This window comes from Euleptes europaea, chromosome 10 (assembly GCF_029931775.1).
Source record: "Euleptes europaea isolate rEulEur1 chromosome 10, rEulEur1.hap1, whole genome shotgun sequence".
Taxonomy (NCBI): domain Eukaryota; kingdom Metazoa; phylum Chordata; class Lepidosauria; order Squamata; family Sphaerodactylidae; genus Euleptes; species Euleptes europaea.
In genome coordinates, this window is record NC_079321.1 from 39,935,516 (window position 1) to 39,949,630 (window position 14,115).

The following is a 14,115-nucleotide window of genomic DNA, read 5'->3' on the forward strand; positions in this document are numbered from 1 at the left end:
GTGAATTTCAGAATCCGTAACAGTTTAATAGTGAGAGATTTCCAGTTTGTGATAATTCATGTGTAAACATAAAAATTATATGTACTGTTTTTTAGGCAACTGCTTGTCATGCTGACTACTGGAGTGCCAGTTCTGCTAATATTATCAGAGGAACATTGGAAGAATAATATTGTGCCCATCAAATCTGTAGCAGAAAGGAAGCTCAGTTTTAAATGTTATATAAGTTCAAGTGTAGCCTAAATAAATACACCAATAAAATACACCGTTTATTCAAACTTTAGCGTATTTTCTTTTGCCATTTGCAAGGCTATTAGTTAATGATCTTCCCTTGGCAAACACATCATCAGCAAGCATTTGCCAACCCAAAGAGCGTGTTTAGCACGTAAACAGTAGAGATCCTGCAATTTTTTTCAGTTAACCAGTTTAGCTGTTCTATTTACTTGTTGGACACTAACAATCACACTGTGAAGTTGCTAAAGGGAGAGATGAAAGACATTTTTTCTCTTCCCTTCCTTCTAAAATTGGGTGAATACAAAAGCAATGCTTTTAATCCCTACATTGTTGAATGGAGAGGAGTAGGGTTATCAGCTCCAGGCTGGGAAATACAAAAAAAAAAAAAAATGGTGGAGCCTGAGGAGGGTGGGGTTTGGGGATGGGAGAGACTTCAATAGGGTATAATGCTATACAGTCCACCTTCCAAAGCAGCCATTTTCTCCAGGTGAATTGATCATTCTCACCTGGAGATCAGTTGTAATAGTGGGAGATCTCCAGCCACCACCTGGAAGTTTGCAACCCTAGAGAGTAGAAAGAGCTCATTTCCCTTCCCCTTCCCATCTAAACGGGGGGGGGGGGGGAGAGAATCAGTGCTTTTGAGCTCCTCATTGCAAAAAGGCCCCGCCTTGTCCGGGCTCACCCACGGATCAGCAGCAGCCTCAGCTGATCAGTGGTACGGCGGGCTTTTCACTGGGCCCTGCCCTTTCCCCTGCTCATCACCATGCTGGTCACCAGGCCCTCGGCTTCCCAGCATTGTTCCTGTTCACCCGCCACCCTTCTGAGCAGGCTGCTGCTGGGGCCCACCCCCCAAATCTCCAGGTATTTCCTAACCTGGAGATGGTAATCTTATTTCCTTCTCACCAAATAGCCAACCTACCTTTATCCACCCCGAGGGTTGCCACCGGCAGGAGGTTTTTGGGGCAGAGCCTGAGGAGGAAGGGGTTTGGGGAGGGACCAATGTCATAGAGTCCAATTGCCAAAGTGGTCATTTTCTTTAGGTGAACTGATCTCTATCGGCTGGAGATCAGTTGTAATAGCAGGAGATCTCCAGCTAGTACCTGGAGGTTGGCAACCTTATCCACCCGTCATAAGTTGCCCCCCCCCCGCCCGACAGCCTCTTCCTAGGAAAACTGTGACCCAGTGATGCCGGCTGCTGGGCCAGGCCAACTTGCATGGTAGGGAACCCTCTTCCTGGCAACTCCCATATCCTCTCTACTTTTCCTGTCTCATTCTCTCTTTCTCAGCCATTCAGCGACCTACCTTTTATCTTCCTTCCATCTTCAGCTATATATATTATTAATTTATTTCATTTTTACCCCACCTTTCTCCACAGTGGGGCAAAAGCAGCTTATATTATTCTCCTCCCCTATGTTTTATCCTTACAACAATCCTGTGAGGTAGGTTAGGCTGAAAGTATGGGACTGGTCCAAAATCACCCAGTGTGCTTCCACAGCAAGATGGGAATTCGAACCTGGGTCTCCCAGACCCTATTTTGAAACTCTGCTACACCACACTGGCTTTCGTAGGGTGGCTACTGTTGTATAGTAGCAAGCAGCCAGGCCTAGTTAAGTCATGCAAGTTGGCTGCTATCAAGTCACCCAGATGTTGCTGCTAGGCCTTGGTTTGCCAACCACCAGTTGGGACGTGGAGATCTCCCATAATTACAACTGAACTGCAGTTGACAAAGATTTGTGCCCCTGTAGGAAATGGATGTGTTTTGGAGGGTGAACTCTATAACATTATATCCAAGCTAAGGCCTCTCCCCCCACCTCAACCCTGCTCTTCCTCAGACTCCACCACAAAATCTCCAGCAATTTCCCAACCTTGAGCTGGCAATCCTAGCCAGGCCTGACCCCAATGCGTCCTTTGAAGATGCTAAAATAGGCCTGGAAATTGCCCTGCCCCCTCCCCCGCCTTTTACTGACAGAACCAAGCCTGGTATCTGTAGTTGCCTAGCAAAGGCAATGGAGGAATCCATTGCTTAAAGCTACAGATGCTCCTTTTAATCTTTTTTGGGTCTTTTAACCCCCCAGTGTATTTTTTTTTAGATTTCACATTTTTCTGCAAACCTGGGGCCCCTTTCAGGTTTGTAAAAAGATCTGTCTTGCTTGTTCATAGCTCCAGTCACCAGATTTAAGAATCCTCAGCTTTTTGACAACTTCACTATTAGTATACAGATGGCTTCACAGTAGAGAAGCAGAAATATAATAAATTCCTTGATTCTTTACAAGTTCTTTGGAAGTCCTTTTCTCCACACAAAGCCTTTGTGCTTTTTTTTGCAAAAAAGTTATTCCAGAAATATGTAAAAGTATCATTTCACTTTTGTACAATTTGAAAACAGATGAGTGCTTTGTAGATGTTTTTAAAGAAATGTTCCAGCATACTTGATGTGGAAATGTGCATTCAATACCCCATCTTAGAAAACCCATTTGACCACACACCTATTTAGAATTCAAAACTATTAAACGAAATCCATATTCCTTCCTTACTGTTCTGCATCTGAGATGAGACAAATGTGGGATATAATGTTAGATTCCATGGAAACGACTAGGGTGACATTTATAATATAGAATGCGGTGCCAAAGATCCAGTTTCACTTAGTGGGGTTTCAAGGGCCATGTGCTTACTGTGCTAGGAACCAAAAAGGGGATACTGTGGCTGAATAAACTTTGTTCCCAAATAATTTGGAAACTGGAGTTAGATTTAAAAATCTTTATGTAGCAGGAAAAAACCTTTGAAGGGAGGACCAGGAAATCAAATTGGAAACTCCTAAAAATATCCACAGGCAGGCAATGAATATTTGAAATGGGATTTTTAAAAAAGGATGTTAAGACCTATGCATCTGTCTGTACGTAGTGGGTGAGGATCCAACGAACCATGAGTGGAACAAATTTATAGAACAGATTTTCTCTCCCCACCACTTACTTCTCCCTGCTTTCCCCAAAGAATTGCTGAGTGGAGCAACTTGAAGAGGGGAAGCAGAAATCTGTCCCCACCTTGGGCAAACTGTTTCATGAATACAGAATATTGGGGGGGGGTCCCCTTCTTCTTCATCCAAGCACAATCACAGTAAAATGGTTACAAAGTGATTTTTTGTTGTTGCCGTCAAGTCACAGATGACTTATGGTGATGACTGTAGGGTTTTTAAGGCAAGAGATATTTGGAGGTGGTTTGCCATTGCCTGCCTCCATGTCACAACCCTGATATTCCTTGGAGGTCTCCCATCCAAATACTAGCCAGGGTCAGGGCTGAGTGTGTGACTGGCCCAAGGTCATCCAGCAAGATTCCATGGTACAAGTGGGGATTTGGACCTGGGTTTCCCAGATCCTAGTTTGACACCTTAGCCACTATACCACGCTGGCTCTCCAAAAGGTGACTTTTAGCCATCTTCCTTTTCACTGATAAGATTGTTCTTGTGATCAGTCTGAAGACTGATCCGTGATAAACTCATAGCTCAGAGGACATTTTCAGACATTCCAGCTACTCGTTTAAGCTCAGACTGCAAAACATACTAACAGCTTTGTGTTCTGGTCATTATGTATACATTTGAATTGAAATGCCACAGATGACTAACATAGAGAAGGTGGGACACTAGAAGCTTTTATGTGCATATTTGGAAAGCTGGTATGCAATACTTGCCAAAGGTAAATAATACTTGGATAAGGGCCCCATACTTGATAGCAACTCCACACTATGGCATGGATCCCATGATACATTTCCACAAACTGGAAGGGTGATAATTTCTGCTGATTTCCCCCTTTCCCACATATCTCTGCTTCACTTTTCCAGGGGGGTCCCCTGTCCCACCAGGAGCAGCATTTGGGGGACTATTCTCAGCTGCAGTGGGATGGGAAACAAGGACTAATGACAGAAATACCTTCCAATAATGAAGATTTACCACATGATTCCACCCCATCCCTTAAATTAGAAGCTCATACCCAGCCAGAAATGTTGTTAGTCTTTAAGGTGCTACTGAACTCTTGCGCTTTTCTACTTAAATTAAAACAGTTATACGTGATCTAAAATCCTGTATGTACAAGTATGTCTTCCATGAAAAGAAACCTTCTGCATGTGCAGTTGGAGTCTCCATTGTGCACAAAGAAGACACATTCCTGACTAGGTATCTTAAACCCTATTAAGTGAAATGCAAGAGTTAAGAGCACTGTCAGATCTCTTCTCCTGGATCAATGGGACTCAAAAGTATCGAGCTTGCTGGCTCATGCCCAGAGCATTCTACTGTTCACAGAAGAAAAGGGAGAAGCCCCAGAACGCCTTGAGCTTTGTGTGCACATGGAAAATGGCCTCGAGGAGTTTGAGCCCTCAGTGCAAGGATGGATGTAAGATAAATGCTTTATTGCCACAACATATCTAGGCAAAGCTGCCTGGATAGGTAAGTGGCGTGCCCTAAAGGCATTGCGCAAAGGTCAAAGAGGGATCTGTAAATATCTGGAAGTTTCCTTTAAAAAATGCTCTATCCAAATAAGGCCTAGTTCTCACAGGAATACCTTTACTGAGATCTGTACCATGGGGGATGGGGAATAAACACAGAATGGAATGCTTCTCCACGAGAAAGTTAGTATGTTTTGGAGAAGGGCAGGTGAGAACCCTTCTCCTTGACATCTCAAATTTTATGTGGTAGGGGTTTATAGGTGGAAGAATAACATAGAACCAAGGATGATGAGGATAATCTGTCTCCAATGAGTTTGCTTCTACACATTGACAGACTATGAAATGTCAGTCTTTATCCTATCAAAATAAAAACCAGTTCACAATAAAAAATCCTTGTAGTTGCATGAAACAGAAAGTGTGCCAAATGTGTGTGTTTTCTGTGTCCTACATGGAAAGACTTTCTGTAGGAGAAATAAAATTATTAGAGTAGCCTTCATTGCTAAGCCTTAATGGGAAGGTGCACATGATCATAGCCTATATGCAATAGTTCTAATTTTATGAAAGCTATGGGGTGTAACATTTTGCTGTCCTTGATACAGAACAGATTTTCCAATCTCTCAAAGGGCTAATTCATACATCCAAAACAGTGTGGTGAGCATGCAGGTTGCGGAAATGTGAGTTAGGTATACAGCAAGTATGATTATTTGCCACATGTCCAAGACATACACAGCTAGTTGATGCTGTGTATGTCCAAGACATACACAGTTAGTAAATGTGGCCTGAGATTTGAGTAGAGATTTGCTGTCAAAACCTTTATTAATCACAATTTGACTTGAACTGTGCCCATTTGTGAAGCTCATAAATGCTCCACATCCAAATAGAATTATTTCTGACATGTGGGAGAACATTATTCTGGTGCCTTGTGGCCTGGTTTCATCTCCTTAGGTAGCAAGAGGCAGGGGTGCAAGTGAGGAGAGCTAACCTTACTCCATCCCAGCTTACCTTGCTATGCACAGCCATCAGAAGCCTATTGTCTCCCAGCTAGGATCTGATGCCAGAAATCAGGATAGAAGTAAAATGTTGAAAGCATTAGAGCACAGCAAGGTAAGGAGGCTCATGGTTAGAGCGTCTGCATTGCATTCAGAAGGTCCCAGGTCCCCTGGCATCCCAGCTGAAAGGATCAGGCAATAGTCGATGTGAAAGACCTCTGCCTGAGATCCTGGAGAGCTGTAAATAGAACTGACCTCAATGGGCCAATGGTCTGTTTCAGTAGAAGGCAGCTTCACGTATTCATGTTTTTGCTACCCTCTCTTGTGCACTCAATTTTTTTGTAGATTTTTTTGGTAAAAGAAATAACATAAAAAGACTTTCCCAACCTTCAGCATCCCAAGAATGGGGAGAAGAACCTAATTCACTCACCCACCAATGTTGTCATCCCTTTCCATGGCCCTTTTTAGAAGTGAGAATTGTAATTGTGCCTAAAATAGAGATCGCAGCAAAGGATCCCTTGGAAGAAATGTAGAACTCCTAAGAATTTTATTGCAATAAGGAGGGAATTGCATTGAGAAATATTTTCCATTGAAACCAATGGAAATTACTAGTTTAAACATTAAAGAATTTGACTCAGATTTTTAGAACAACAAAAGAATTAAATCCAGGATTCCCAACTAAGATTTGGAAAAATGACAAATTATGATTTTTCACAAATGCAGACATGATGTGTTGGAGCCACATACCATATTTCTGAGGATCATTCCTGGAATGACTACCCATGGTATGTCCATTATGCAGAATGTTCCAATCTCTATGGACCAACAAAACCCAATCTTTTTGAGGTATGTCACCTTGCAATTCTCTCCAGAAACACAGGTGCTATGATTTCTTTTGCCTTACCCCCAACACTTGACATTCTTGAGGAATCTTGAGGACTGCTAGATTTGTTGCGGTTCTGGTTTTTCTTTTTGTTGTTGGCAGCTCGGACAGATCGAAAAAGAACTTCACTGGCTTTGAAGAACGCAACCATGAATGGCTGTTTGGACTGTGGCCCATGCCTCCCTATAAGACCAGCAGACTTTACATTGATACTGCGACCTATAAAATAAAGTAGACACAGAAATATTTGAAAACAAGACAAAATCAATTAAACCGACTAATGGGGTCACAATATTAGAAATGTGTTTCAGGTGGGTAGCTGTGCTAGTCTGTAGTTAGAACAAAATTTGAGACCAGTAGCACCTTAAAGACCCAACAAAATGTCCCCTGCCCTGGATGGTCCAGGCTAGCGCAATGTAGTCAGATCTCAGAAGCTGAGCAGGGTCGGCCCTAGTTAGTACCTGGATGAAAGAACACCAAGTAAGTCTAGGGTTGCTATGCAGAGGCAAGCAATGGCAAACCACCTCTGAACGTCTCTTGCCTTGAAAACTCTACAAGGCTGCTATAAGTTGGCTACAACTTGGCAACACTTTCCACCACCACCACCATAAGCTTTCATGAGTCAAAGTTCACTTTGTCAGATCCTCACTAATGCATATAGCCTGGAAAAATGTGTTGGTTTTTAAGGTGCTACTGGAATTGAAGAATGTTAGAAATATTACCCTTGTTTGATATAAAAAGTAGATTCTCTGGCAAGAGCAATGTTTACTTTTGGAAATTTTATAGTACTGGATGAGAATAGGGTCTTCACTGACCAAGCATTCTACACTGTGATGGCAAAGTAGTTAAATTGAAAGAAATCCCCAATCCTCTTCCTTTGAGAAAATGAGAAGGATGAATTGGAAATTTTAGATAAACACACAAATCAACAGGAATTAGAAATGGAGGCAATGTATATATTTATACTGTAAGTCATAAATAATTTCAAGGCATTACTCAAATTTAACCAAAAGCCTTGAGTACAGGTACAGCCAAGGCTTCAGTCTTTCAAGGAATAATATATAATAGACGTTGAAATATGTACATGATTGACCCTGGTTTTACTCCTGAGAGATGTACATATTTCTTTGTAATGTTTGTTCAGTCAGGACTGAGTAGTAACTTCACTAGATTATAAGTCTCTGACTCTCCTGGATGGGGAAGGGGGAAGCACGAGGCAGAAAAGCAAAGCAAAAACAAGCCTCTGAAATGGCATCCACAAATTTCTAACAAATAAGCCCCTCAGCTATAAACAGAATTCATTTTGGCAGCCCAAATTATTTTCTCCTTGTATTATGTGGAGACTTTGTTCCACCAGAACCTGAGACAGTGTCATGTAAAATGATACAGCTGTACTAGGGGAGGGGCCCCGAGACCTTTGAAATGGTAAAGTGTTGGTAAAGAAATGTTAAATTGTGCTAGCCTGGACAGCAGCAGAGTTCTGATCTCTTGTTCTGTAATAAATCAGAAAGGGGGGGTTAACATCTTACGACAAAGAAGCATCTGCTTTGCAAATGCCTCCTGCCATTAAACTCAATCTCACCAGAGAAAGAACTTACTAATAATCATAGGAGTAAGCCTTAAACAAATAAGCTTATAGGCTTCCTTTTAAAGGCAAACTTACAGTGGCTTTCTGCCAGGGTCTATATTTCTTAGAAAAACTTCTATCATTGGCATAAATGAAAGAGGCAGTTTGATTTGTGGTTAAAGCAGTTTCCATTCTACTTCCACTGTAACAAATGTATTAATTCAGCTCAGACTTCCTCCTTCTGGCAGCCTTTTTGCAGTAAAAAAAAAGGAGAAGGCGAAATTAGAAGTCGCAGCCAAATACCGTACCTTGAACTGACCCACTTCAATACATAAACACTTTTACAACATGTTTATTCAGGTGTAGCACTTTAAATTGGTTTAAGATGTTTCCAGTGACAGAGAGCATAGCAAAGGTGAAAAGAGAAGAACCAAAAAAGTTAAGCAGTTCAAGAGCAGAATAAATGGTCACATATTCTGGAAAGTGTGATAAGCCCCTACGCCGACCAGCACTCTTGGGAAATGTGTATTTGTAGCAGCTTCTAGTTTCATTCTGATCTGGGTTTTTAACATTGTGTTTATCTAAAAGCATATGTCATGTATTTACTTAAATGATGGCTAAACAATAGAGAATACTATTCACTTCTGAATGACATAAAAAAACACATATATGATTATGATGATGATGACAAGGACCCTCAGTTTGCATTCTTGTGAAGGAAGGACTGTTCTTCTGGATCAATATAATTATTCCAGAGATTTCCTGTCATTTAGTTTTATCTATAAACATTCATTCCTTACTTCAGGAAACCTAGGAAGTATATATATGAAGATGTGTGTAGAGTAGGGTTGCCAACCGCCAGGTAGCTGGAGATCTCCTGCTATTACAACTGATCTCCAGCCGATATAGATCCAGTTTCTCCAGTTCCCCTGGAGAAAATGGCCACTTTGACAATTGGACTCTATGGCATTGAAGCCCCTCCCCTCCCCAAACCCAGCCCTCCTCAGGCTCCACCCCAAAAATCTCCCGCTGGCAACAAAGAGGGACCTGGCCACCCTAGTGTAGAGGACAAATCTAACAGTGCAGTCTGAAACAAAGTTACAGCCCATAGACTTCAGTGGACTTACAAGAATGTAACTCTGCTTAGGACTGCACAGTTCTCTGAATTTACAAAGGTGTATATTGTGAGAGAAGGTGGAGTAGAGAAGCCTGCAAACCGACGTGAACTCCCTTTAAAATAATGTTTTATATTTTTAAGTTTCCTCTTAGTTTCCTTTAGACTTCAGCAATGAGATTATTATTAAGATCCCCTAAGCCAAGGTTTACAGAGATCCTCTTAAAAATTAGTCAAAGTTTAAACACAAAGTCAAAGTTTAAACACAGAAGCAGTTTATGGGCCTCTCTATCTTGTGTTTACTTGATCTTTTGAACAGCCAAGGTAAGCTTTTAGGAACAACTTTTTTCCCCTGGAAGTAACCCCCACCAATGATTTCTGTTGAATTTACTGTTGAAGTCAATTTAGGATTGCATAAAAATCAAAAATTGAAGCATTGATCAATCAAATTTTGTAGTGTGCTTTTTGCTGCAACCATCAAAGCACTTAATTCAGAATTGTGCCACTGATCTTAGAGCTACTCCAAAATAAATTAGTGGTTTCATAACTGAAGCCTTAGCTTATTTATTATGGCTGGGATCCAAAGAACTCATTCCATATACCTAGGGGAGATTGGGGCTTCTGTTTCTTGAACGGCAGCCCCTCATGCCACATAGGAAACCACTTTTGAACCTGAGTAGACTTTTTAAAAGCAGTTTGTGATATGGCATTGTGGGATACAGGGTTCTGCTGATCAAAGAAAAAAAAGATTTTAAAATACGACTGGATACTGAGCCCTGGGCACATTGATTTAGTTCAACAAATTATTGCTTCATCTGGTTTATGCAGTGTTGATCATTTTGATTTATATTCCTTTTCTTCAGATTAAAATACTCTAAAATGTAGATTTGGGAGAGGGATTCTCTCTTATTTGTGATTCTCTTGCGGAAAATGGACAAAGCCACAAGATGTTTCACCTGCAGATTTCACCAAGTGATGCCCTTAAATATACGCAAAACAGGTGGAACAATCAATCTCTTCCCATGTATGCAGAACCTCCAAGTGTCGCACTGTTTATTTATGGATCATACCAGAAGTTAGCATTAGACTTCACACTTATTAATTTATTTAGATATTTAGATAGTTATCCCCAATTATGGCACAAAGCAGCTCATGGTATTATTTACTTCTCTTGCACTATATCCTCACAACATCTCTGTCAGGTAGGTAAAGCTAAGAGTGAATGACTCGCTCAGTCATCTTCCATGGGGATTAACACCTGGGTCTCCCAGATCTTAATCTGACTCTAACCACTACACCATGCTGAGACTTATCACAACAGGCATGGATGTAAGCACATTTGCCAGGCCTATGGGCTGTTCTACACTTCACATCTCCCTGCAAGGAGAGTGCCTTGCAGGGATGCTGCGAATTTGGTGACTCTACCTTGACAAGGCCTCCCTCCAGAGGTCCTCCAAAATAATTCCCATAAGGAAAAGCCTTGGGAAAGCCAAAGCCCAAAAAAGCTGAATACCTATTCGGCTTTTGTCAGCAATCGGCTTTCTGGCTTAGGCTTCATTCCTGGTTTTAATATTCGGCCGAAAATAAACCTGAATAAAGCCGAAATGGCTATTCTCAGATTTATTTACTATTCAGTAAACTCAATATGCACAGCCCTACTTGAAACCATCTGTCATAGTGTGAACACAAGCTAAATGTTCGTTGGACATTGTACTTGTCAGGAATGTACCTGCTGACACTCTCTTCTCACTACCCCTCTCCCTCTGCACTAGGGAAATGGAAACTGAAAGTCAGTGTGGAAAAATTGAAATTGAAGGAAACATAATAGAATCACCTCAGATTTGGTCTACTCTGATAGGATACTATAGAGATTAGAAAGTTTTCTGAGGTTTACAAACATAACATATTTTGGTCAGATTTTAATTATTTACATCCAAAAAGTGCATCCCTGTTCTCTGTGTACTAAACTGCTATGGCCAGTGTGGAGTGGAAAGTGATCTGGATCTTGTGCTCAGTCTCCAAGTACAAAGTTATACAAGCGTATGAAAGCATACACAATGGAGTCCAGTCTGACTTTTAGAACAATACTAAATAAACTCTTGAAACATCCTCATTGCTGGGATGATGGCATGCAATTACCATTCATAACATTTCATTTTTCCTTATAAATAAAATTACATACAAGAAATTTATTGTGCGCTTTAACTAGTTTACTTAATAAATATCATTACTAATTATTTCATAAGGCGTTTGGTTAGTTGCCTGTTGTCTTGATGAGCAAACACATGGTAGCTATTCATTTGATTTTTCAGAAACTATAGCCTTTAAAATAATCTACTACTACAAATATTTGCATAGAAAGAAATTAGCTTTCATTTGTCAACCACAAGGGTTATAATTTAAGGCAGCTATAGCTTTTCACACTATTTGGCTAACCAGAAAATAGTCAAGTTGACATACTGATTTAATTCCAGTGTGAGTCAAATTTAACCTTGTTACAACACAAGATTTAATTTTTCTATTTATGCATAAAGAACATAGGATTCTGGAATTCGCAATGAAAATTCCCCACGTTGACTTGTAAAGCTTTCTTCAGGGATTATAAAATAGTTTAACTGACATGCTGGTCCAACCTTTGTAGTTCTGTGGTTGCGTCAAAGTTCACTTTTCATTAATGTATTAACACAAGTTCTCACATAAATTAACAGGGCTTGGGCAGCATAGCTGTTTTCTTAGCACAGCACAGCAGCTTGGTGTTCAGGGTTATTATATGTAAAGACACAGAGAGATTAAACTAGACTCTAGTTACCAAAGGTTTTATGCCATGACTCATCCATTTTCTTTGAGATACTACAGGACTTCTTGTATTTCACCTAAAGAAGCATCCCAACTATATCAAGACCTAATATCTTTAACTATAAATATCACATATTTTCCCACAGCCCTTTTTTCCCAATTCTTGGACTCTGTTGTGGCCCTGTTCTTCAGCTTCCCAAAAGCATGGGCCACAAGTGGTACCATCCCTTCTTTCAGCAGCTTGTTTCTGCAGCTCAGCTACAGAAACCAAGCCCCTGAAGTCAAAGACCTCAGGCAAACGAACCAGGAATGGAACTTTGCCAATGGAACTCTGCCAATCCTTCCTTCCTATTGCAACCCCCTCTCCCCTCATCATTTCTGAAAGTTGGATACCCTTAGAAACAGCATGGAGCAAGACACTGGAGAGCTGCAGGAAGGGAGAATTGGTAGAAATAGGCCTCCACCCACTCTAGTGCAAGTTCTTGCCCCATTCATGCAAAAGCTTACAAGAGAATACCAAGGTGTTGATCTTAAGAACATAAGAAAGGCCATGCTGGATTAGACCATGGTCCATCAAGTCCAGCAGTCTGTTCACACAGTGGCCAACCAGGTGCCTCTAGGAAGCCCACAAACAAGACAACTGCAGTAGCATTGTCCTGCCTGTGTTCCAAAGCACCTAATATAATAGGCATGCTCACCTTCCCTTTGTAAGTACCTTCTAGGGTTGCCAGGTCCCTTTTCACCATCAGCAGGAGGTTTTTGGGGCAGAGTCTGAGGAGGGCAGGGTTTGGGGAGGGGAGGGACTTCAATGCCACAGAGTCCAATTGCCAAAGAAGCCATTTTCTCCAGGTGAATGGATCTCTATCAGATGGAGATCAATTGTAATAGCAGGAGATCTCCAGCTAGTACCTGGCAGTTGGCAACCCTAGTTCCTTCCCACCATATTTTCAGAAGCAGGACTGGAGAGACACAAGGAGCTACAGTGGGAAGGAGCTTTGGCAAAGATCTGTAGCCTCAGTTATGCTCTATTTCTTGCTCTTTGGACCCAAGCCAAAGTCCCCAACATTCACATGTCCAATTTCAGCCTGATCTTGCCCACATGAGGAACATTATTGTGTCTTCAGCCCGTTTCTTCCCAGAACTGTAACAAGGGCAAGGTGAGTGAGGCACTTGCCTCAGGTGCACAAAGCCGAGGGGTGCAGAAAAACTATATCATGACTAAAATAAATGTTGTGTTGTTAATTACTCTTGTTATTTATGTATTAACTTTTTTACCAAAATAACTACTATGAAAGTACAGGAGGCAAGTTTTTTATATTCTTGACGGGGGTAAAATTACCTAGTTATGGCTCAGTTTCCTCCTGAACTTCCAGTACAAAGAAGTTACAGTAGAACAAGACCAGTTCCATTTCTACTGGACTTTTTCTTCTGCTGCACAATCAGAGTGAATTGTTATTCATCCAACAAATGAAATGTCAGCTGACTTGGATGTGTGAAATGACCATTAGAAATCCCATGCCAAAGAGCTTTCCAATCATCTAACACCGTGCTTTAGAATGGACACAGTTCCCATCCTTAGAGATGAGCCAGATGACAATTCATGTTTCTTTTACACTTTTATCTATAAGAGAGATCTGTCTGCCTGCCTGTCTCTGTCTGTCTAGTACTCCTCATACAGCTATAGCCTTCTGCAGAAAATAAAGGAATAAAAATAATGCCTTGTGTGTGTGTGTGTGTGTGTTAAGTGCTGTCAAGTCGCTTCCGACTCATGGCGACCCTATGAATGAAAGTCCTCCAAAATGTCCTATCTTTGACAGCCTTGCTCAGGTCTTGCAAACTGAGGACTGTGGCTTCCTTTATTGAGTCCATCCATCTCTTGTTGGGTCTTCCTCTTTTCCTGCTGTCCTCAACATTTCCTAGCATGACAGTCTTTTCCAGTGACTCTTGTCGTCTCGTGACACGCCTCAGTTGAGTCATTTTAGCTTCTAGGGTCAGTTCAGGCTTGATTTGATCTACAGTATAACCCACTAATTAGTTTTTTTGGCAGTATTCTTCTGGGATTCAATTATTGCCCCTAAACATTTTGCCATGGACAGAGTAACAG

General features: G+C 41.2%; 1 protein-coding gene across 1 annotated transcript in view; it reads right to left on the reverse strand.

The window, feature by feature from the left end:
• BMP5 (bone morphogenetic protein 5) overlaps positions 1-14,115 on the reverse strand; it is an 85,056-nt gene that overhangs the window by 20,854 nt on the left and 50,087 nt on the right. Inside the window, exon 4 of the mRNA XM_056856322.1 lies at positions 6,556-6,753. Within this exon, the coding sequence (XP_056712300.1) occupies positions 6,556-6,753 (198 nt within the window). The remainder of the gene's footprint in view (positions 1-6,555; positions 6,754-14,115) is intronic.